Source organism: Crassostrea angulata, chromosome 5, assembly GCF_025612915.1.
Source record: "Crassostrea angulata isolate pt1a10 chromosome 5, ASM2561291v2, whole genome shotgun sequence".
NCBI lineage: Eukaryota > Metazoa > Mollusca > Bivalvia > Ostreida > Ostreidae > Magallana > Magallana angulata.
Genome location: NC_069115.1, coordinates 35,549,735 through 35,571,275, shown reverse-complemented (window position 1 = coordinate 35,571,275; position 21,541 = coordinate 35,549,735). Strand labels below are relative to the sequence as shown.

Here is a 21,541-nt window from a genome sequence, read left to right as displayed (position 1 = left end):
CTGTTCCTTTGTACCTTATTTCATGTGAGTTAATACCCAGATCATCACCATACCTTAAATCTTCGATGGAAACGACGGACAATGGAGTGTCCGAGAATCAAAACTTTAGTTGAATTCATTGTAGGAGTATCAGATCATAAAATTATTTGTAATAGATGAGTGACAAACATAAGACTTATAGTATATACAACGCTTGCCGTTTGAATTTTTAAAGAAATGGTCCGAAGGAACAGAATTAGTATTCAAAGGTGTTACCCTTGCGGCGTCCTGAAAGAAAGTGAATTAGCGCGTCTTTCTTAACGAAGAGCGTCGCTAGAATTCCCGCGTTTAATTTCATTGGTCAAAAGATGACACTAACATTACGTGACCAAATTGAACAATCTCTTCTTCTTGATAATACACATTTAAAAGTGTGATAACTTGTAGTGCGAAAAATTGTAAAATCAATGTATATATAAAGCATTTTAAGTAAACTTAAAATTCCTCCTTGTCCTGGCCCTAAAAGTGTAATCGCATCGCTAATCTGGGTTACATTGGCCTTAACTATTTTTCAAAGGCCCATTATAAGTTTAGGGATGGGAGTCGTTGTTTTACCAAACTCTAAACTTTTTTCTTGTGTTATACTTTAAATATATCTTTTAATGCCAAATTGTTAATATTCTTCTAAAATCGTTCAAACCGTTTGGGACGTTAAGATTGTCCAGGGATCACAATTTGAGAAAGAAAAATTTCAACACTGCAGCAGATTATTTTAACCTCGTGTTTATTTCTCGTATCTTTTAACAGGCCAACTTAAAAAAAAAATATTTTTCTCTTCTCCCATATGTGGGGAGAAGCTAAAATCATGACTGTGATGTACATGAAGCCCTCAACTTATATTGAGTTCAGGCCTTAAGGTGAGGTTTAATATTGACTTATAGGGAAAATGTAATCTTAGATAATCTTCTTTACTACCATATTTACTTGTAGGAAACTTGATGCATGGTTACGATGCATGGTTATGATGCCCATGAAGCCCTCTACCCAATCTGTCAAAATCATATCCCCTGGGTAAAGGATTCAGGCCCTAGGGCATGATCAATGCGACCATAAAGTTAAAATGTATTAAATTTTGGAAAATCTTCTCTACTCCCACTCTAGTGGGAGATAAGTTTAATGCATGATTATGATGTCCTTGAAGGTCTGCCTTAAAAAGTATCCAGGAAATGAATATTTTTACACAGCACTTGAAGACATTTCAAAAGGGATATCAAGATCTTTCAACAGTAATCCAAATCTTAGTGCCATCATCACTATCAACAATTCATCTACTCTTCTCAGTTTTCTTTTTAATGTACCATCCAACTTATTGTTAATTATTGTGCCACAAATCTCTTTTGACATCTTGTCTGCTCCTCATGAAATTAAATTCGACAAAAAGGGATTAATGCTAGTCATTTACTTAATCTTTAGAATGTTGTATAGACTCATTAGCAATCCCTGGTAGGAATGAGAGAGGATCTTTTTAGTGTAGTTCCTCGTGTGCTGAATTCACATATTTAATATAAAACGGTTTCAGCAGTTCAGTCTATTAACAGGGTTAGCTGTATATTTTACCTTTTTTCTTCAATCATATCAAAATCAGAATGATTTTTTTTTTCATCAATCTATGAGTTCAATATTTTTCCAAGTATTAGTTTGCAACTTGCCTGATCCTACAGTGTAGTGCCCACTAGTGATGATTCAGTGTATCTGCTTAGTCTTCAGTACATGCAATAGTAGAATTTTCTGCACGTTCTGGATCCCTGTCTATCTCTTGTGTGGATGACCTATTAAAAGTTTTTTCTGACTTTGAGGCAGAAAAAAAGTTCGAGTTTTCGCTAGGCATCAAAATGTATGACATAGTCATGATTTGTACGACGCTGGTGTACATCATCCAGAGAAAATGGACAGAATAAGGAAAATGTTTCAAATATGATAACAGATTATAATGGTTATCTAACAGTAGTTGATAAAAAGGACAATGCATACTGTCATTTTTTATCCGGTCATTGTCGTTATTATTTACATCAGACAAACTTTCAAAAAGAGAGAAAATTAAAAATATAGAATAGTAAAGACGGATGTGTAGGTAATAGTTTGAAACATATTGCGATATGCACGTTTATACCTTAAGGGGGTGTGTGGCCCTCTTGTACATTTGAGGATCAATATGAAACATATTTAATTGGCTTTTTTTCTGTCCAAAACTGTAATCAAAAGATTATAAAACAATAAATATGAGGTTGACACGTTGTTTTGTGCACAAGGTCCGCATAAAGGAACATTACAATACCCTATGCAGTTCCCCTTGCAAACCGAAACTGACACAGTTTTTGGACCTAAGCACAAATCATCTCCGCTGACAAGAGTTAGTTCTTGAAATTAATCGATAAATTTGATGTAATGTACGCTGAAGCATGTTTTTAAAAGGAAACTTATTTATAAATACCTTAGAAATATTCATTGTTTGAATAGTACGAACAATTTAGAATTTATGCAGTCGTATGTATTCCTATGCCAGAGTTCAATATAGTCTCTTTTAACCATCGGCTGTCTCCGTACATCTACGACAGGCAGAGTATCAGTCTATATTTAGAGGTCGCATCATCAAGCTATCACGTGACCTGGTATCTTTTACTTTTCGGAGATTAACGGAGACAGCCGAGCATCTAATTGAACAAGACTAGAGTTGATTGTTGGTTAGATCCATACACTTTTTGAAATATTTCGAATACCGATTCATAGTTTGATGAAATTAATTCTATTTTTAAATATTACACAACATGATTCATAAGAGGTTTTCTCGAAATTCTTGTCGGAAAAGTTAGAGGATTGATATTATAAAAATGTGTTAAATTCAAATAGAGATTATAAACTACTTGCCAAGCAAAATGAAATATCGTTGATTTTAAGATAAATTATTATTATAATCGATAAAATCAACTTCAGTACTTTGATTATCATTTAGAACTGCGCAGCTAGAGACTAAAATTCAAGATTAAAAATATATGATTGCTTATTAAAGTTGCAATTTGTCTCAATATAGGACACATTAATCTCAAAATGGGTCTCAAAACTACCAGTCGTTACGAGATTTATTTGTTTGTGTCTACGGATGTATATTTTCATTGAAAAATATATGTGTAACTTTTATTTAAAAAAATAAACTGTTTGAACCCCTAACACTACTAAGTCAAAAAGGCACTGACATTCTTATTTTTTACTGATAAACAAAGACATTTACTGACAATGTACTGACATTTCAGAAACTTAGAAAAGGAGTTGTCCCCTCCACCACTTTTTTGGGAGTATGTAAATAATGGATATGAAAATAAGGAAATGAGGAGTGAAATTAAAGTTATATACTACGCAAGCCCCCCCCCCCCCCCCCCCCCCCCCCCCCACGGATTAGGATTTTTGAAAAACTTTAAACATCCCTTTTCTTTTCTTTTTTTTTTTTTGCTTGTCAAGATTTTTTTGGATGAGTGTAGAAAATTCCTAGAACTCGTAAAGCAAGATTTTCAAATTCTGTTTTCTTTACTTGATAATATGGGAAAAGATCATTAAGGGGTGTTAAAACAGCATACTGCATAATTGTTTAGCAGTATTGAGCATTCGGATCTTAGGTCATGTGTGTATATCAAAGTACACGTGTGTCTGTCACCTCATTGTTCCCAGTCTCGCTACCGTGCACTGCAAATTGTCAAGAAAGGCTGTGCACAGTAGCTATTACATAATCACTTACTTACCATTGAGATCTTAGGACGTGCGTGTATATATACATGAACACGTGTGTCTGTCACCTCATTGTTCCCAATCTCGCTACTGTGCACTGCAAATTGTCAAGAAGGGCTGTGTACAGTAGCTATTATGTAACTACTGACCGAGTGAAAAAATTGTCAACATCATCTCCTTTGAAAACTTTAACTTCAATCAACCACTTGTTAAACATGTGTTTTAAGGTTCTTTGATCAATTGATCTGGTGTAAAATAAAACATTGATAGATAAAAATTAAAATGACAGCTCTAAGTTAATCTTAATAAATTATATATATTGTAAGTTAGAGAAATTAATTAGGATTGCATGTCAACTTTTTGAGAATTGAGAATTCAAATCAATTTGTTGATAAACTATTTGTAACTTTTATTTCAAAATCAATGCAATCTCTCTCTCTCTCTCTCTCTCTCTCTCTCTCTCTCTCCTCTCTCTCTCTCAACCGCTTTAACTATAAATTGGCAGTTATGAAAATTAAAAATTAATTAGGATTGCATTTGAACTTACTGCGAAATCTCTCTCTCTCTCTCTCTCTCTCTCTCTCTCTCTCTCTCTCTCTAAAAACTCCTACATGTATAGAAAACACTAGTACTGCATTTACATTATATCGTGTATGTTCCTCCCATGGCCGCGGAATGATAAAGAATTTGTAATGAAATTAGGCTTGCATGTTAACTTATCAGGAAATAAATTCCCGGGCAAGCTATTAGTAAATTTAATTCAAATCAAATTTTATATACAAATGATTTGTTTACATGGGATTCACTGCATATGGCAAAACATATTGAATTAAAACATTTAGAATGATGTTTAAATTTGTACAACACAATTTTATGTGTAACAAATAAAGCCCCGTGTTACAATCTTTAAAAAAAATACGACAATTTTTCTAATCATAATTTTTTGTGAACATTTAACAAATTAAATATTATTTAACAGACCCAGTTAATAATTCAAAAGTAATTTCACTCTATATAAACTGTACAGTGTACCTAGGTAGCTTAATTAATTAATGGTGAAAAATGACATAAAAGAAAAAAGATCAGGTAAAATTTCATTCAATAAGAGTAAGAACAATGATGTCAGTACTTCTTTAAGTTTATCAGTACTTTTCTAAGTTTCTCAGTACCTTCAGTAAAAACGTCAGTACTTTTTAAAGTATATCAATAATGTCAGTACATTGTCCGTAAATGTCTAAGTTTATCGGTAAAAAATGGGAATGTCAGTACTTTTTTGAATTAGTAGTGTAACCCACTTCTAGAATGAATTTACCTAATGAACCTTAAAGTTTATGTATACTTTAAGAACTTTTAAAAAAAAACCAACAAACTTCGGAGTGTTATAGAAATGTCTAACACATTCAACACAGATTAATTTGTATTGACATTTTTTCCTAAATATAACGTCAATGTGCCTCCGTAAACACAGCTGTTCTAAGTATAGACTGGATTTTTCCTTGTTCTATAAATCCTACCGAAATTCACTAATTTGTATAAAATATTACAGAAATTCTCGATATATTGCATATGTAGAAATTTAAAACACTTTTTTCTTAAAATGATATATTAATTTTCATATATTCATGAATCTTATAAAGAATTTCAAAACAAATTTAATTCGTAAATTATACTCTTTTGTGATTAAACAATTTTAATGTAACTTTTCTATCACTTTTTTTTTAAATAAAAGATGACATGGTCATTTTAGGATTGGTTTTAGTCTGCATAAATCTGCCCAATTTACAAACTATCCCCAAACATGCCCCATTTTTAGGTTTTTCCCAAAGTCGTTTAACAAGTACCGTTAAGCCCTTGGTACAATGAATAAAAAATATTTTTATTTGCTAAATGTATTATTCAATACGTAAGATGTGATGCTTTTATATAGATATATCACAGCAAATTTGATTAAAATATATATATTATGATATAATATAAATAAAAACAGAAAAAAGTGTGTTTTTCAGTAAAAATCAGTGCCATCTTGCTCCCAGAATGATGGGTATGCGTATCAATGGTAACAGAGTTGCCTAGGGTAGGCAGCCAACGATTGATGTTTTTATGGTAGGTATTTGATTATGTACCTCATATTAAATTTTTAGAAATATCGGTGACTATGCGTGCCGAATCTGCTATACAAGTGTTAAAATGTATACAAAAAACGGTTCTTTTTTTGGAATCTAACACAAGTAATAAGAACCGTCACTATACGATAAAGGAGCCCTTGTTGTCAATTTGAGTTTCGTGTCAGTCACTGTGGGATGTTTTTTTTTAAGGGGGGGGGGGTAAACCTAAAATATAATTCAAGTATATTTTTATATTTATTAATTAAGCCACTATTAAAATAGCTGTTCCTTTTTTCCTGTTTTGTTTTGTCACACAATACAAATTAGCTGCAGTGATTTTACACTAATTAATCATTAAAATATGTTCTCACGGGTAGAAATTGTTTGCATACATTTTCCGAGACTACAATGCTCACATGTACGTTAATATACAGAAATCATTTTAAATATATCAATACAATTAAAATTAACATCTTCTGAATAGAAAGAAAAAAAAAACATATGTATACTTACTGTAAAAGTTAAAAAAAATTAAATATATCTAGATTCTTAAAGTTTATCTATCGTTTAAAATTTGATTAATGCACGAACATGAATCTTTTCTTTAGTGATGGGGATAGACAAATATTAATGGAAAGACATACACGTTTTTTTAAATAAATGAAATGCGATAAAGTGTTTACTGGGGCGCTAATATTTTGCAGCGTTACAGTCTACCTCACATTTCTAAATAGCAAAAAACCTCGTTCTGATTCACTTGTTATCTCAGTGTTCAATATCCTGTTGTTGTTTTTAAATAATTTTCTTTTTTTCCCTCCAAATTTTTTTTATAAAATGTATTTATTTGTTTATTCTGTCATGGTTCATTTGCAGTGCCATGGAACTTTTATCAAACTTGAATCAACGTTTATTTATTACATAATGATTATTTACCTGAACACTTAGCAGAACTGTGCTTTATTTTACTTTTTACTCAAAGATATCAAAATCACAACTTGAACAAATTACAAATAAAATATATCTTTAAACTACTGATAGAATTATAAATAGTTGTTCAAAATATTTTGTATTGCATATAATATAATAGCGTTGGATGTAAGACTTTGCTGTTTTGTATACAACATTCTTATTACGACGATACAACACAACATACCATACACGAATTCAAACTTATACTTTATTGAAAATACAAATACATATTTATCTACTATAAAAGTTCTCAAAATAGAAATAAAGCTAAATCATAACGAGGAAGTTGCTTCATGTGATCATGCAATACAGAACAAATAGATTTCGGAAAGGAAAACATGATGCTGAACGTTTTTTGTTTCTTTTCAATATATATTGCTATTTCAGTTTCCGATTTTTGTAAAAGGTAAGCTTTTTGTAGCATTTTTCTTTCGAAAAACTTATAAATAAACGAACAAAAAGAAAACGAAGTATTCATTGTGGGATTTGTTTCGATTTATTCCATTTGATAAAGATTACTGATATAGATTGATACAATGAAACTGTATACTCCACTGAATCATATTCCAGTCTAGATGGAAGCTTAAAGTGCTGCCCTGGGTTTGTGTGGAACAAAATCGAAAATCGATGCAAAAGTTTGTAATCTTTGATAAATTATTTTAAATATTAATTTTAAAGACCTTTTTATTTATATCAACAGCTTTTGAAACGGGTGAACTTAAACGATGACAAAAGTGCTTGCGTTCCTGCTTTTCTTAAGTTTTTGACATTTTTCGTACACGTGTATTCAGTTTTAAAGTTTACCTAAACCGGCAGTTCAAGTTAGCTTTTCTGATCACCGTTGTCCGTCGTCCGTCTCTCCGGCAAGTGTGAATTTTACACTTGTGTATTTACTCCATAAGCACTATATGCACCATTTACAAGATGGTATTTTTTTTATTTCAAATATATGATTCAGTCCTTTGATATAGCGGAAACTAGATCATTTTGTCAAAAAATATTTCAATACAGTAATGTCTCCAGAAACAAATGCTATTTTGAGTTTCCTCTATTATAATATATATTTCATTTCCTTTTACATTATCTAATTTTTATACATTTGTTAAACTATTTAAACCACCTAAAATTCTGCACTGTTTGCCTTCTCCATGCAAGAGAGTACTAATTGTTAAACCATAATAAATTGCTTAATTGTCTACGGACTTTTCCGTTTTTTGCCGATTTCGACAAAGAGCACACGGCGGGTGTGACCGGTTAGCAGAGGATGTTTACTCCTCCTTGGCACCTGATCCTACCTTTATCTTTTTAGAGGTCCGTGCTGCTCTGCTTTGAATTTGTAATTCATTTTATGGATTTTTGACATGGTTGACAGTTTGATATAGATAAAAAATACAAAAGTCACATTTTCCCCTGTTCACAAATACAACAGTTGTACAGTTTTGAAGTTTTTTTTGAATGCCAATCATAACACATACAGCACGTTTCTTCATCTGCAATGCTGTATCCATCATTTGTGTCTGGCCACTCATCCTCTGACAGGAGGGGGATTGGTCCACCTTTTCTGTTGATTCCCGACGTGCCTGGGCCTTCTCCTTATATTTCTGAGCAACTTTTCTCCTTTTTCAATGTTTTTGCTAGATTGCTGGATTCAGCAACAATATCAGATGCCAGTACTTTTTTTATTGCTTTGCATCGATGGATTTCAGTATGTTGATCTTTTTGGGGGATATTCTTCCAAAAAGAATGGAGGAAGAGATCTTTTAAAGGTTTCTGTAGAACTGAAATGATTGTTCTGCTGGCAGAAAACGTTAAACTGTAGAAGATTTTACAGTCTTCTGCTTCTTTATTCTGACTGTGAGGCTCAGTTATGGATGCAGTAGGGGGATAGCTTGATGATTAGAGTGTATCATTATGCTGGTTGTAAACCAAGAATGGTGCAATATCAGATATATTGTCAGTAGAATGTCTAACCATACCCCCTTTTTTTAAGGGGGAAGGAGATATTCTTCCCACAATCCTGTCAATGCTATAACTTATAATTAAGAATTATTTAAAGGTCACACTTGGTACTTGTTTGTTATTACCAAAATATGTGTTAACTTTGACCAAAGGTCATTTCACCAGCTTTAAGGTCACTCGAACAAACTATGTAAAATAAGTTCTAAATCATTCTCTAGATTCCAGTGTTCTCACTTGTTCTTTGGAAGTTGAAGAAGGTGATCTGCTCAGGTGAACGGTGTGGCCCTGGGCCTCTTGTTTAAAAATTGTCTCTACATCATAACATTATATCATCATGCTTGTATGAGAAATCTTTAACATGATATTGAAAACACTATTGAAAACACTGTTATGTTTCGCTCTATTTTTTCTTCTTCATATATTGCATTGTACAATTAAATGTACATATTCAAAATGTGATGCTTGTAAAATTGGACCTCATTTTGGAACGATTTGTCTGTACCCACTTTATCAAAAGCAATGTTGTGTGAACACAAATATGTGTCTTATTTTAGAAAATCTACTTTAATTTCCTGTGCATTGTATGTTTCTTGGCATAATTAATTAAACTGTGAACATTATAAAAGATTGGCCAATGAAATCTTCAGGGCTCTCTTTAACACACGTTTACAATGTTGGACAATTATGGCCCCCAATACAAGGCTATAGATATTTTAAGTCGTTTTAAAACCACGGTGTTAAAATTTCACGATTTCTGTTAAAGCACCAATCGCGATGGTTAAAAATCAATTAATCAGAATATAAGCATTGAAACGTTTTTGAAAACTAATGATAGCATTCACGATGGGGTTTATTTCGCGGGAAAATATTAAATCGCAAACATAGTGAAATCAAAACCATAGTCACTTTGATTATTTGCCAATCTACAGTAATCCAAAATTCCTCAGACTCTTGGTCCCTCTACACGCCCCCTCCCAATATATGAATTTATATTTGCAAAAATCAAATAATGAAAAAAAGTGATTAAGCTCACATACCCTACGCCTTCCCCCTATTTTGACAATGTAAGAGATATTGAATGTCTATGATAGAATAAATTACACAAGATAATTTGAACAAAAGCCATAACACACGCAAAATCATCAAGTAAAACTTTCTGAAAATATACACACATATATGCATGTGTTGTGCAGATTCAAGTAAGATTAAACCACGATTCCATAGAGAACAATGCGCCACAAGAGGTGGGGGGATATACAGGAATAGAGAATTTTTTTTTACAAATACTAAAACAACAAAAGGGGCTTGGTATTTACCATAATAATATGTGGATACAACGTTGGCAGATTTTTTTTAACTTATTAAACAAGATATACCGTACCTAATTGTCAAGATAATTGATTTTGATTCTGTAATGTTGATTTGATTTGATTTGTGGCTATTGTTGCTCAGGTGAGCGATGTTGCCCCTGGCTCTCTTGTTTTGTAGCATTACATAATTGTCTTTTTACATTGCCACCAACTACCGATTATTAATCACGAACACTTTTCTTTAAACCATTTGATAACTCTGGTAATAAGTGGGACTAGGAGATGGTACTCTATTCCTCTAAAATAAAGAGTGTGAAAACCGTGTAATTTAGGTCAAATTGCTGATATATTTTATTACATTCTTGATTGTTATACATAATCTTCATATTTCCCGAACATTCATGCAATAAAGTTTTATTATACCGAACAAAATATGATTATACAAAATACGTCGAAGTCTTATAATTTTTCGACTTGTGTCGAAAGCAATAATAACGTTGTGATTTTTTTTTTTGTTATTGTCCCTCTTTATTTCATAATTTTTTAAAATTCGAATCAAATATAGTTAAAGAATTTTAATATAAAGATGATTTAAATGATTAGATATTTTTGATTTAGTCGTATTTGTTAACATCTATTGCTCAAATTGGTTTTTTCATACCTTTGAAATGAAAAATCCTGAGATTTCCGGGGGTGAGACACGATATTTGTTCCCCGGGAGACACGAAGATTTGTTCGCCCCGTCATGTGATACTCTAAACCAATCAGATGACACGTTATATAGAATAATCATATTGAAATATAATAAAAAAAAAGTTATTGATGTTTAGACATAAATATTATCTTAAGGATAAATACTGTTAATCACTAAATCATATTAAGTTCTGCGAGCTTATGTCTTGTACTAATGGTACAACTCTGAAAAAAATAAGTTATTTTAGTATCAAAATATACAGTATGTATAATCGTTTTCCTCTATTATTATACCATTTTCTTTTTTTTATTGTATATACTGTGTATTTATCATTATTTACTATTTATTTACTACCTATCTATTCTTTTACAAAATGTACCTCCGACATTTGAACTGTATATACTGTTTGACCTCATGTACCATTTCATCGTTTCATTGAACACACTGAATTGATAAAAATTGAATTGTTACATAACGCTATACCTACTCTTTAGGAGAGATACCTCGTAGTACGAACGATAACCCCAGATTACGAAAATCTGGAATAGTAAGACTAACGTCAAAACGTATCAATCCGTCTGGCGTTACGTTTGAATTTTTTACGACTAAATGTCAGTTTTAAATGTCAACGGTTTGGAACAGTTTACGTTTTTTTCTTAACAGCTTCGCGGTTTATAAAGCGTAAACTGACCTAAAAACATTTTAAATCGTATAAAACAAATGAATATTGAATTCATTACTTAAATAACATTGACGAATTAATGCATTTCTAGAATGTGATGCTGGTAAATTTGGATCTTATTGTGAACAAGTATGTCCGTATCCATGGTATGGAAAGCAATGCTTGTCAAAATGTAACTGCAGTGATGATCGGTGCGATCCTGCTGACGGATGTAATGGTATATTTCTACCCTTTATTATTTATTTCAAAAACCATTTATCTTAATACTTGAAACGTTAACAAAATCTATTCATACGTCATTTTGATCTTTTCAGAGTGGACTACGCAAGACTCGCTGGCGGGACATTCAACTACGTTATCTCATGCTGAGGGTTCCAACGATAAAAAATCTATTTCTTATCCTAATTTGAAAACACGCAGTTATTTCAATGGTACAGATTCCCGTGAAATTGTTTTACCTGTATATGTCTACCCTTATATTTTTACACCATTCTATTTCAACAAAAACAAATTCTTTCAGAGATTGGTAGAGGTATGTTGACGACAGTCCTTTTAGAAACTGACAACGATGATACATCCAACGACACTCAAATTTCGTACGAATGGCTTTTTGTTACATATACCATAGTCCCCTTTTGCGTCATTGTTGGGATCATCATTGCTGCCCTAATATTTAAACATTTAAGGCAAAGGCGCAAGTTTGTAACTATAGACGCTGCATATACTGTTCCAACACATCAAAATGTAAGACCTATTTATGACATGTGCGACGAAGGTCTAAATGCCGAAAATTCAAAGAGAGAAAATGGACAGAATCAGGAAGATGTCCCCAATTCGATAACAGATGAAGATGGTTATTTAACAGTAGTTGTTTAAAAGGACAATGAATAACAATAAATAATATCGTTTGCATTGGTCATCGTCAAGTCTGGTTAAAACCACTCTCGTCAAGGTCTGACATATAATGAAAGGAGGTCAGATTTACACAACCTTTATTTCTATGAAAATATCAGGAGTATGGACTGGATTTTTTCTTTTCCTAAATTTAGATTTTGGCAAGATTCATTCACGACATGAATAAGCTTAAATTTTTGCAAACAAATTATACCTTCGACAAGTCTTCTTACGCATACGTGAAGAAAAACGTGATTTGGTTCATTATATGCGTAACTGTATTAAACAAAGATTGTTTTTTTTTCTATGAAAATATAACGTCGATGTGAATTAAAAGACACAGGAGTTATAAGTATAGACTGATTTTTTTCTTTTTCTAAATTTAGATTTTGGCAAGATTCATTCACGACATGAATAAGTATAAATTTTAGTAAACAAATTATACTTCCGACAAGTATTCTTACGGATACGTGAAGAAAAACGTGCTTTGAATCATTATATGCATAACTGTATAAATGTTTTATTTTCAAGGCAAACAGATATGAGTAACGTTTTTTGTAAATCACGTGTAATTAAAGATTCAAAGGAGGTTGCCATTGCATAGTAATTAAGGTGGTGCAAGGCGCAATGGGGGTGCAAATAGTAAAATTTGCCGGATGCCTCATATGGTTACATTTTGATTCTCCAATGTACGATATGACTGCATATCCCCCTTTACAAGACTCTAATCCTTCGACAGAACCTGACTATCTAGTCCTTGCATCAAAACAATTAAGTTGAGAAAAAGTAGTAAAAAGATTTAAGTGGAATGTCTGCATTCCAAGTAATACCTTAAAATAGGCAGATACAGAAATATTAATATGAGGCCTTTCAACAATACAGGAACAAAACAAAAATTGGATAAAAATGGGTGGTAAATCAATAACCCTAGAAACGTGCAGCAGTTTACAATAGCGGCCTAGGGTCAACCACGTAAAAAAAGAAAGACAACACAAATGGTTTAACAAAAATGCACATCTAATGAAAACAGTTTATAAAAAAAAACCACTAGTACCCTATGATGCTAAATGCAAGTTTCATCCAGTTAATAAAGGACCAACGTAGAATCGTAGGATCCATTCAAGGTTGAGAATGATATGCGTGGTACACCAACATGGGGTCAGCAACTTTCCATCCCATCTTAGGATTATCGATCTTATACCCTATCTCCCAGGTCGTTTCTGTGTGGTCTTTATTTCAGTGAATTTTTGGGAAAAAATATAAAAATGGTTTAATGCTTTTTTGGGGGAATGAGAAAAATACGCCCTTTACACAAATTTTGTTTTACACGTAGCAATACTGGAACTCCAAATATCAGGGATATTACCAGTATTTTGAATTTAATTTTCGCCTGCTTTACAATAGCCGCATGTTGAAGATCTGCAAGCAATTCGAGTTAGTATGATTGACCCTACTCCAAACACATTACATCAACATACTTGAAACTAAGAATTCGGAAGACATTATACGTTTCATGTCACTGATTAAGTATATCAGACTTTTTCTTAATTATTCCGACCTTAGAAATTATTTACATGCAGATCATGCGAAAACGCATCGGACTGATTTACTTCAATTCGCTGGTAAAAGAGATAATGACTAGAAAATCTGCTGCAGCCTTTTTTCCTTATTCTGGGTTTAATCAATGCAAGCGTTTTAATGTTCTATAAGAAAGTAAGAAACTTAAGGTGTTTTTCCTTCTTGTCAGGATGTTGAATAATTGGTTGACAAATGTATATATTAAACAATCCAATACTATAACCACTGGTAAAGCCAGAACTGTTGTTAAAGATAAACCATCTTAACTCACCAATAACTACATGTTCTAAGCCAATTTAGTATCGCAAAAAACTGGTAGCTATTTAAGTCAATCCCACAGCAGATCCTCTTGGAACTACAAGAAGAACTTGGCTGGTAATTAGATTTGCCAGCAAATTAACAATACTTTTTTACAGACCCTCTATAATGGCCAAGCACAAGTTTTGGTAACGTAATTTTGTCCATTCTCAAATGGTATTATCAATTTTAAGCCCTCTCAAAATCGTTGTCGTTCCATTAAGCATGACTACATTTGGTTTTCATTTGTACATGTTACACGTATTATATACGTTGTAATGGTGAACCATATTTATAGCTTTATTAGATTATTCTTTTGAATCAAGTCAAGACGCGTTTGAATATAATATTGTTATCCGACTATACATGAATATTTGAACAAATGAAAAGAAAATACACCATGAATCAAATAAAAAAAACGTGAATAACAAAAATTCCCTTAATTTGAGAGGAAAAACTGACAATAAGGAACGTCAAGCCATCTATTTTTAAATTTAATATGAAAACAATAAGGAAAATTTACACGACCAAGTTATATACGGAAATACGTAACTATGTTCATAAGCTTCATTTACATTGAATTGGGAATATGAATTCAATGATAACGATTCTAATTGTAATGTGTTACTTATCGCAATTCATTGCCTTTATAAACTCTGATGTCTGTAGAAGGTGAGATTTTTGTTCTTCCCTTTCTTAGATGATGTTTATAAAGAAAAAGTATATTTAGATATTGCTATTTTTTTTTATATCTTTTTCACTGAATTGCAGTGAAATTGATTCAAACACAGATCAATACAATAACTGTTCTATTAATATAAAATTACAGCCAGGATGGAAACCTAAAGTGCTGCCCAGGATTTGTCTGGAACATAAAAGAAAATAAATGCAAACGTTTGTAGTCCTTGATAGTAAACGGCAAAGTATTTTTGCAGCATTTTTTTCAATATTGATAGAATTCTGCCTCAGAGAGTAAACTATTAGTTTAAACGACAAACTTTGCTATATTTCTAATATTCTAGAGATTATGAGTATTTCAACTTAGATCTACCGTAAACCAAAATGATGCTATCATTTTTTTTGGGAAAAATCATACCTTTCTAAAATGAAATACTTTGCATTGTTTGCTGGCTTTATAAAACGTACATTTGTAGAATGTGATACTGGTACAATTGGACCTCATTGTGAAATAGTTTGTCCGTATCCATGGTATGGAAAGCAATGCCTATCAAAATGTAACTGCAGTAAAGACCACTGTGATACTGCTAACGGGTGTATAGGTATACATGTATTTTATATACGTTCATAAAGCATTTTATAAACATTCAACATCTTTAATTTGGAACGCAAATGACATATATTATCTAACTAATTTCTGTCATTTCAGGGTGGACTACACAAGACTCGCTGGCGGGACATTCAGCCACTTTATCTCGTGCTGAAGGATTTAACGGTAAAAATCATTTCTTATTATCATTTAAAAAAAAAATAAAATCAAGATGTTTGATGACATTTTTTCATAGTTACAGACATAACAGGGAATGCCAACACTAGCACACATAAAAAGAAATCAAAGGATAACAAACACGATGGATCTTTAAAATACTTTATATTAAGCCCTCTTGTCGTGGGATTCATTTTGTGCTTGTTATACGTAAGACTTGTTTTTCGTTGCCATTTTGAACATTCCTAGATTGAAAAATCCTACGAAAAGAAAATTAACATAGAAAGGAGATTTAGGTGAAAAATGCTACCTGTTACATGCTCTTGTATATATACATGTATATATATATATGTAGCAATAATTTATGTTCAACCTCGAATAATGTGACCATGTATTGTTGAAAAAACATTGTTTTTTTATTCTTACATCATTGTTTTAAATGTATCCAGGACATTTTTATAAGTAAATAAAGACAATTAGTAAAGCATAAAAATCTATTAAAAAACGGTACTGTCCAAAAGGAGGTCTTCTTAAAATCGAGCTACTTCTTTGATTCTTATACCAGTGAAACTGGAGAACTACATTTTTCTATCACTGTCTTTCTGTTGTTTGTTCTATCCAAAATGATTTTTAGCTCAGCTGAGCTGAAAGCTCAAGTGAGCTATTCTGATAACATTTTGTCAGTCGTCCGTCCGTCTGTCCGTAAACTTTTCACATTTTCAACATCTTCTCAAGAACTACTGAGCCAATTTCAACCAAACTTGGCACAAATTATCCTTAGGCAAAGGAGATTCAAAGTTGTGAAAATAAAGTGTCACACCCGTTTTCAAGGGGAGATAATTAGAAATGAATGAAAAATTTCGATAAATTTTAAAACACCTTCTTCTCAAGAACCATAAAGCCAGGAAAGCTGAAACGAGTGTGGAAGCATCCTCAGGTAGTGTAGATTCAAAGTTGTGAAATTCATGACCTTCAGGGGTAGGGTGGGGCCACAATGGGAGGTCGAAATTTTACATAAGAATATATATATAGTAAATCTTTTAAAATCTTCTTCTCAGAAACTAATCAGCCAGTAAAGCTGAAACTTGTGTTGAAGAATCCTCAGGTAGTGTAATTTCATAGTTGTGAAATTCATGACCCCCGGGGGTAGGGTGGGGCCACAATGGGGGCTCCAAATTTTACATAGGAATTTATAGAGTAAATCTTTAAAAATCTTCTTCTCAGAAACTAATTAGCCAGGAAAGCTGACACTTGTGTAGAAGCATCCTCAAGAAGTGTAGATTCAAAGTTGTGAAAATCGTAACCCCCGGGGGTAGGGTTGGGCCACAAAGGGGGGGGGGTCAAAGTTTTACATAGGAATATATAGAGTAAATCTTTAAAAATCTTCTTTTCAGAAACGTATCAGCCAGGAAAGCTGAAACTTGTGTGGAAGCATCCTCAGGTAGTGTTGATTCCAAGTTGTGAAAATCATGACCACGGGGGTAGGGTGGGACCACCATAGGGGGTGTTTAAGTTTTACATAGGAATATATATAGTAAATCTTTTAAAATCTTCTTCTAAGAAACTAATCAGCCAGGAAAGCTGAAACTTGTGTGGAAGCATCCCTAGGTAGTGTAGATTTTAAGTTGTGAAAATCATGACCCTAAGGGTAGCGTGGGGCCACAATGGGGGTTGGGTGTTAAAGTTTTACATAGGAATATATAGAGTAAATCTTTAAAAATCTTCTTCTCAGAAACTAATCAGCCAGATGATTCTTTCTAATTGTTAAGACTTTGGGCCCAGGACAATTCTTCAGCCTCACAAGAAGGTTCAGAGTTTGATGTAGCTTTATATCCCATATATTAACAATTGTTAAGGATCTTTTGAGAACTGCAATACTCAACATGTGATATGACTATAGAAAAGGGACTAATGAATATAAACATAAGAATATTCAGGGGGAAAATGGATTTTATTCATACAGGATCTACATGTATTATTGTACATTGTCCAGATTGTTTGTATTGTGACTCTATTAAGCTGATTTTTTCATACCTATTGTTCCTCAGGTGAGCGATGTGGCCCATGGGCCTCTTGTTTATGTTATGGTTTTGGGAATAATTTGAAGCTTACCATGTAGCATTTAAAAAACCCGACATATTGATTTTTTAAAGATGGATCAACAGATGAAAAAACACCTTGATTTTAAATGACTATTTTTTTTTTCTAATCTAATTCGTAATTCATAGAAGATCTTTTATCAAAACATCACAACATGTTTAACATATTAATTAACACTGTAAGAGCCATAAGAGCCTATGTATTGCTTATACAGAATACTCAAAATGCTTGTCCAACCAAGTGTCGAGCAAATTGTGACTAATACGAACTAGTACATGTGTCACAGTATTAATTAACACTGTAAGAGTCATAAGAGCCTATGTATTGCTTATACAGAATACCCAAAATGCTTGTCCCACCAAGTGTCGAGCAAATTGTGACTAATACGAAGTAGTACATGTGTCACAGTCTTTAATCGTTACTTGTTTCAAAAATTATTCTCGGCATAATTGAAGTTAGAACCTAAACAATTGTCGCTATATGGTTGAACTTATGTTATAACGTGAGCAAGACTTTTAACAAAAAGCAGAAAAACTCTCCGAAAGATGAGAGTAGGATTCAAGTATGAAAATCGAATTATTTTTTCCCTTTACTCGATAGTGAAATCACGGAACAAAAAAAATGAAACAAACCTTAAATGAGTTAGGCCAGAAATGTCTTTTAAGTAACTGATAAGACATTTCTGGCCTGACGCGACAAAGGAACATGAGCAATGACACTCTCCTCAATCGTTAATATTTTCTATGTTCATACCGTGATATAACATTTTTTTCATACATTGCGCTTGAAATGAGATGCAAGAAAAAAAATATTATTGAGAAATACTGTACGCAAGGTTTCATGTATTGTACGCAGTACATGAAACCAATGAGAACAATAAAACAAAAAACCAATGAGAACAAATAACTCGCTAAACTAAAAAACGTTCTTCCATGTACTATTTCAAAAATCATTTAATATTAATTTGATCTATATTGCAGCTGCAAAAACAGAATATTTCCTCATTAAACAAAGTAAAATTTCCATATCGATTGCATGAAACCACATCGCTGGCTTATTTGTACGCAATTTTAATAGTATACTTATAATTGATCATAAAATGATTTGTAATTCATTGGAAACTTACTACGTGGCACATGATATTGAAATAAAAAGTAAATATCAGTCTTACTTGGAGAGTTGAATATTGGTTTGATTCTAATTTACTCACATAACGAGATGAAAAAAAAATATTTGATATTGTTTTCATTTTTCACATATTTTTGTTATCTGCACATCAGAACAAATATATACAGACAAAAGCAGAAATGACGAAAACAACTAGCTCTTCTTAGCCAACAAATATAGACTGAAGGTTCCAAAAAGAAACGTCCCTCTTTGTATTTTAAGAAAAAGTATCGGATCAAAAGTCGTAAAATTGTACAAGGTCACATTGAAACAAGAAAAGAAATACCAACAAAATGAAATCGGGACAAAAAAGCGTAGCAACTAATGAACCAGGAAATCGTGTCCCAAGAAAACGCGAGCGACCAAGCGAAAAACACAGGTTTCTGATAAATGCTCAAATAGACCAAAAACCTTTATTTCAAATGTATCACATAATATAAAAGACAAGAGCAGAGTTATGAATATACAGTGACAATAGTTTTATTTTGTTTCAGTGTTTACATGGTTTTGTTCATTGTTCATGGATATGGTTTAGGAGGTATCTTAAGTATGGCGTACGCCTTGCAAAGTTTGACATATTACATTAGAGACCGGCATGAAAATGCATTTTATGAAAATATTTTACATTTGGATGTGTTCATGTTACGTTCAAGAAAACAGCTACAAGTCATCTGCATAGTCCAGCAGGTCAAGTGCAAACACGTTCCAGTTATATAATTTGATTCATCATTAGGCTGAGAAATATTCGCCTGGTACATCGGAAAGGGATAAAAAAAAATTCCATTCCCCTTAGGATCGACCTTTCATTCTATATCTGATATCTTGTTCTTTGTGGTCATATTACAGTTAATCTTTGGAATGAAATAAATACGAATTGTTTAATCTTTCTTTAGGTATAAGAAAATTCATATATAACGTACATTTTTGTACCCTCAACAGGTCTCAATCAAGCTTAACAGTTAAACTCCCAATGTCAGTGTTAACCGGTGGTGTATTTTAAATTATAAGTTTGCAGGACTTTTATAAGTGCAATTTAAAGATGTACAAGCACATATACTCTTTATTAAACGTAGACTAAAGATAACATTTTTTTTCTAGTATAATTGCTTCACTTGTTTAATACAATGCACATTTTTTAAATCTTATAAATTAAAGTATGTAATATTTACATCTCACAAGTATTATTCCCTCTATTTTTTACGGAAACTTATAGTTAATTCATAGCTCTATAGAAACAGCCAGACTGAAATCTACACGCCCCATGTATCGAATGGTCGAAATCTACAGCGGCTGAAACTGACAAGAATATGACAGGGCAGATATCGACACGCCCTGTCTATCGATTAGTCTAAACCTATAGCGACGAGGAAAAATCACGGACTGCACGAAATAATCATGACTATGTCAGACTCAAAGTCTCACAGGACAAGATTTGGCTGTTTCTTTTAGCTAACTTACTTACGTACATCAACAGTAATTTAGTGAATTTTACTTACTTTTCCTAATCATTTTATCGATTAGCTTAAAGAAAGATGTTAATATAAACAATAAAATGCTTTCTTTGATGATTCATTCGGGTTATGAAGGTAGTGATCATTGCAGAAAAAAATTTACATAACCCGCTAACGCGGCATTACAAGCATTTAATTGTTTAAATATTTACAAGCAGAGTAAACATACATATATCAATTAATCTCATAAAAAGTAAAACTTACAAAACATTTGAGTGAATTTTAAAGTTAAGTTATGCAATGGTATTGTAATAAAACAAATAAGGAATATTATGCTACCAAATATTTGCAAACATATGACTTTTGGAAAATAGGAAATTAGGAAAATCAATCTTAAACAAGCACATGACTATTAATCTTATTGTGCCGTAAAATCCAATTGACATTTGAAGGAGTTTTGCCTCAGAGCTTCATATAGGGTATTACAACAACAGTTTAGTCCTAAAAGATTGACATATGACGGTCATAATAACTACTACTCATAAGTAGTCACTTAAGCAGGTTATCAAAGATAGCCCACTGCAAACTGATGAAAGTATGGATTCAAAAATATTGAATCGCCAGAATGAAATACATGCATATGTAAACATCGTCCGATATACATGCAAATTACAAAATGTATTTCTATACATTCGGTATACATCCTGTAACAGTCAAGTGAACGTCTAGTTGGCAGTAATTATTATGCAGTATTAATCGGTAATATTGATTTAAACACCGCTGAAAATCGTTTTCTTTTCTTTACGGGTGCCTACTTCTTCTTACTTCTGATGAATGCATTGGATCAAATAGTACAAAAATATTGAACTATGGCCTTATGTCTATACTTATTGGTCGTCATCGCCATTATCCTAAAACCACGACAATGAAATGCATGTTCTCGTTGATATAAAACAATATTGAAGTTTAACTTTATATAAATATTTGAACAATGAGAAATATATTTATCATAAGGAATTTTACTTTCAAAACTAGAAGAGATAAACAAAATTTACTCGGTTTAATAAAAAAATAAATCAAGATATCATAACAAAGTTAAGGGCATCTATTTTAAAATTAGAAATGATAACAAAGA

At 32.3% G+C, this 21,541-nt stretch overlaps 2 protein-coding genes across 2 annotated transcripts; both read left to right on the top strand.

The window, feature by feature from the left end:
* Nucleotides 1–7,168: 7,168 nt before the first annotated feature.
* LOC128183320 (uncharacterized) lies at nucleotides 7,169–12,351 on the top strand. The gene is made up of 5 exons (XM_052852281.1): nucleotides 7,169–7,236; nucleotides 7,401–7,465; nucleotides 11,567–11,692; nucleotides 11,790–11,854; nucleotides 11,995–12,351. The coding sequence occupies exons 1-5, from the start codon at nucleotides 7,169–7,171 to the stop codon at nucleotides 12,349–12,351; spliced, it is 681 nt and encodes a 226-aa protein (XP_052708241.1).
* Nucleotides 12,352–13,522: 1,171 nt separating this feature from the next.
* LOC128185377 (scavenger receptor class F member 2-like) lies at nucleotides 13,523–15,978 on the top strand. Its single transcript, XM_052854985.1, has 5 exons — nucleotides 13,523–13,527; nucleotides 15,074–15,138; nucleotides 15,399–15,524; nucleotides 15,632–15,697; nucleotides 15,774–15,978. Exons 1-5 carry the CDS (start codon nucleotides 13,523–13,525, stop codon nucleotides 15,935–15,937), a joined length of 426 nt encoding a protein of 141 aa, XP_052710945.1. The 3' UTR covers nucleotides 15,938–15,978.
* The last annotated feature ends 5,563 nt before the right edge of the window (nucleotides 15,979–21,541 follow it).

What these genes read in the sequence shown, in the direction of transcription:
- LOC128183320 (XM_052852281.1), top strand. Translation starts at nt 7,169, where the DNA reads ATGATGCTGAACGTTTTTTGTTTCTTTTCAATATATATTGCTATTTCA. An exon ending in AATCGAAAATCGATGCAAAA is followed by an intron (nt 7,466 to 11,566) that starts GTTTGTAATCTT and finishes ATGCATTTCTAG; the next exon opens with AATGTGATGCTGGTAAATTT. An exon ending in CTCATGCTGAGGGTTCCAAC is followed by an intron (nt 11,855 to 11,994) that starts GATAAAAAATCT and finishes CAAATTCTTTCA; the next exon opens with GAGATTGGTAGAGGTATGTT.
- LOC128185377 (XM_052854985.1), top strand. An exon ending in TACTGCTAACGGGTGTATAG is followed by an intron (nt 15,525 to 15,631) that starts GTATACATGTAT and finishes CTGTCATTTCAG; the next exon opens with GGTGGACTACACAAGACTCG. An exon ending in TCGTGCTGAAGGATTTAACG is followed by an intron (nt 15,698 to 15,773) that starts GTAAAAATCATT and finishes TCATAGTTACAG; the next exon opens with ACATAACAGGGAATGCCAAC.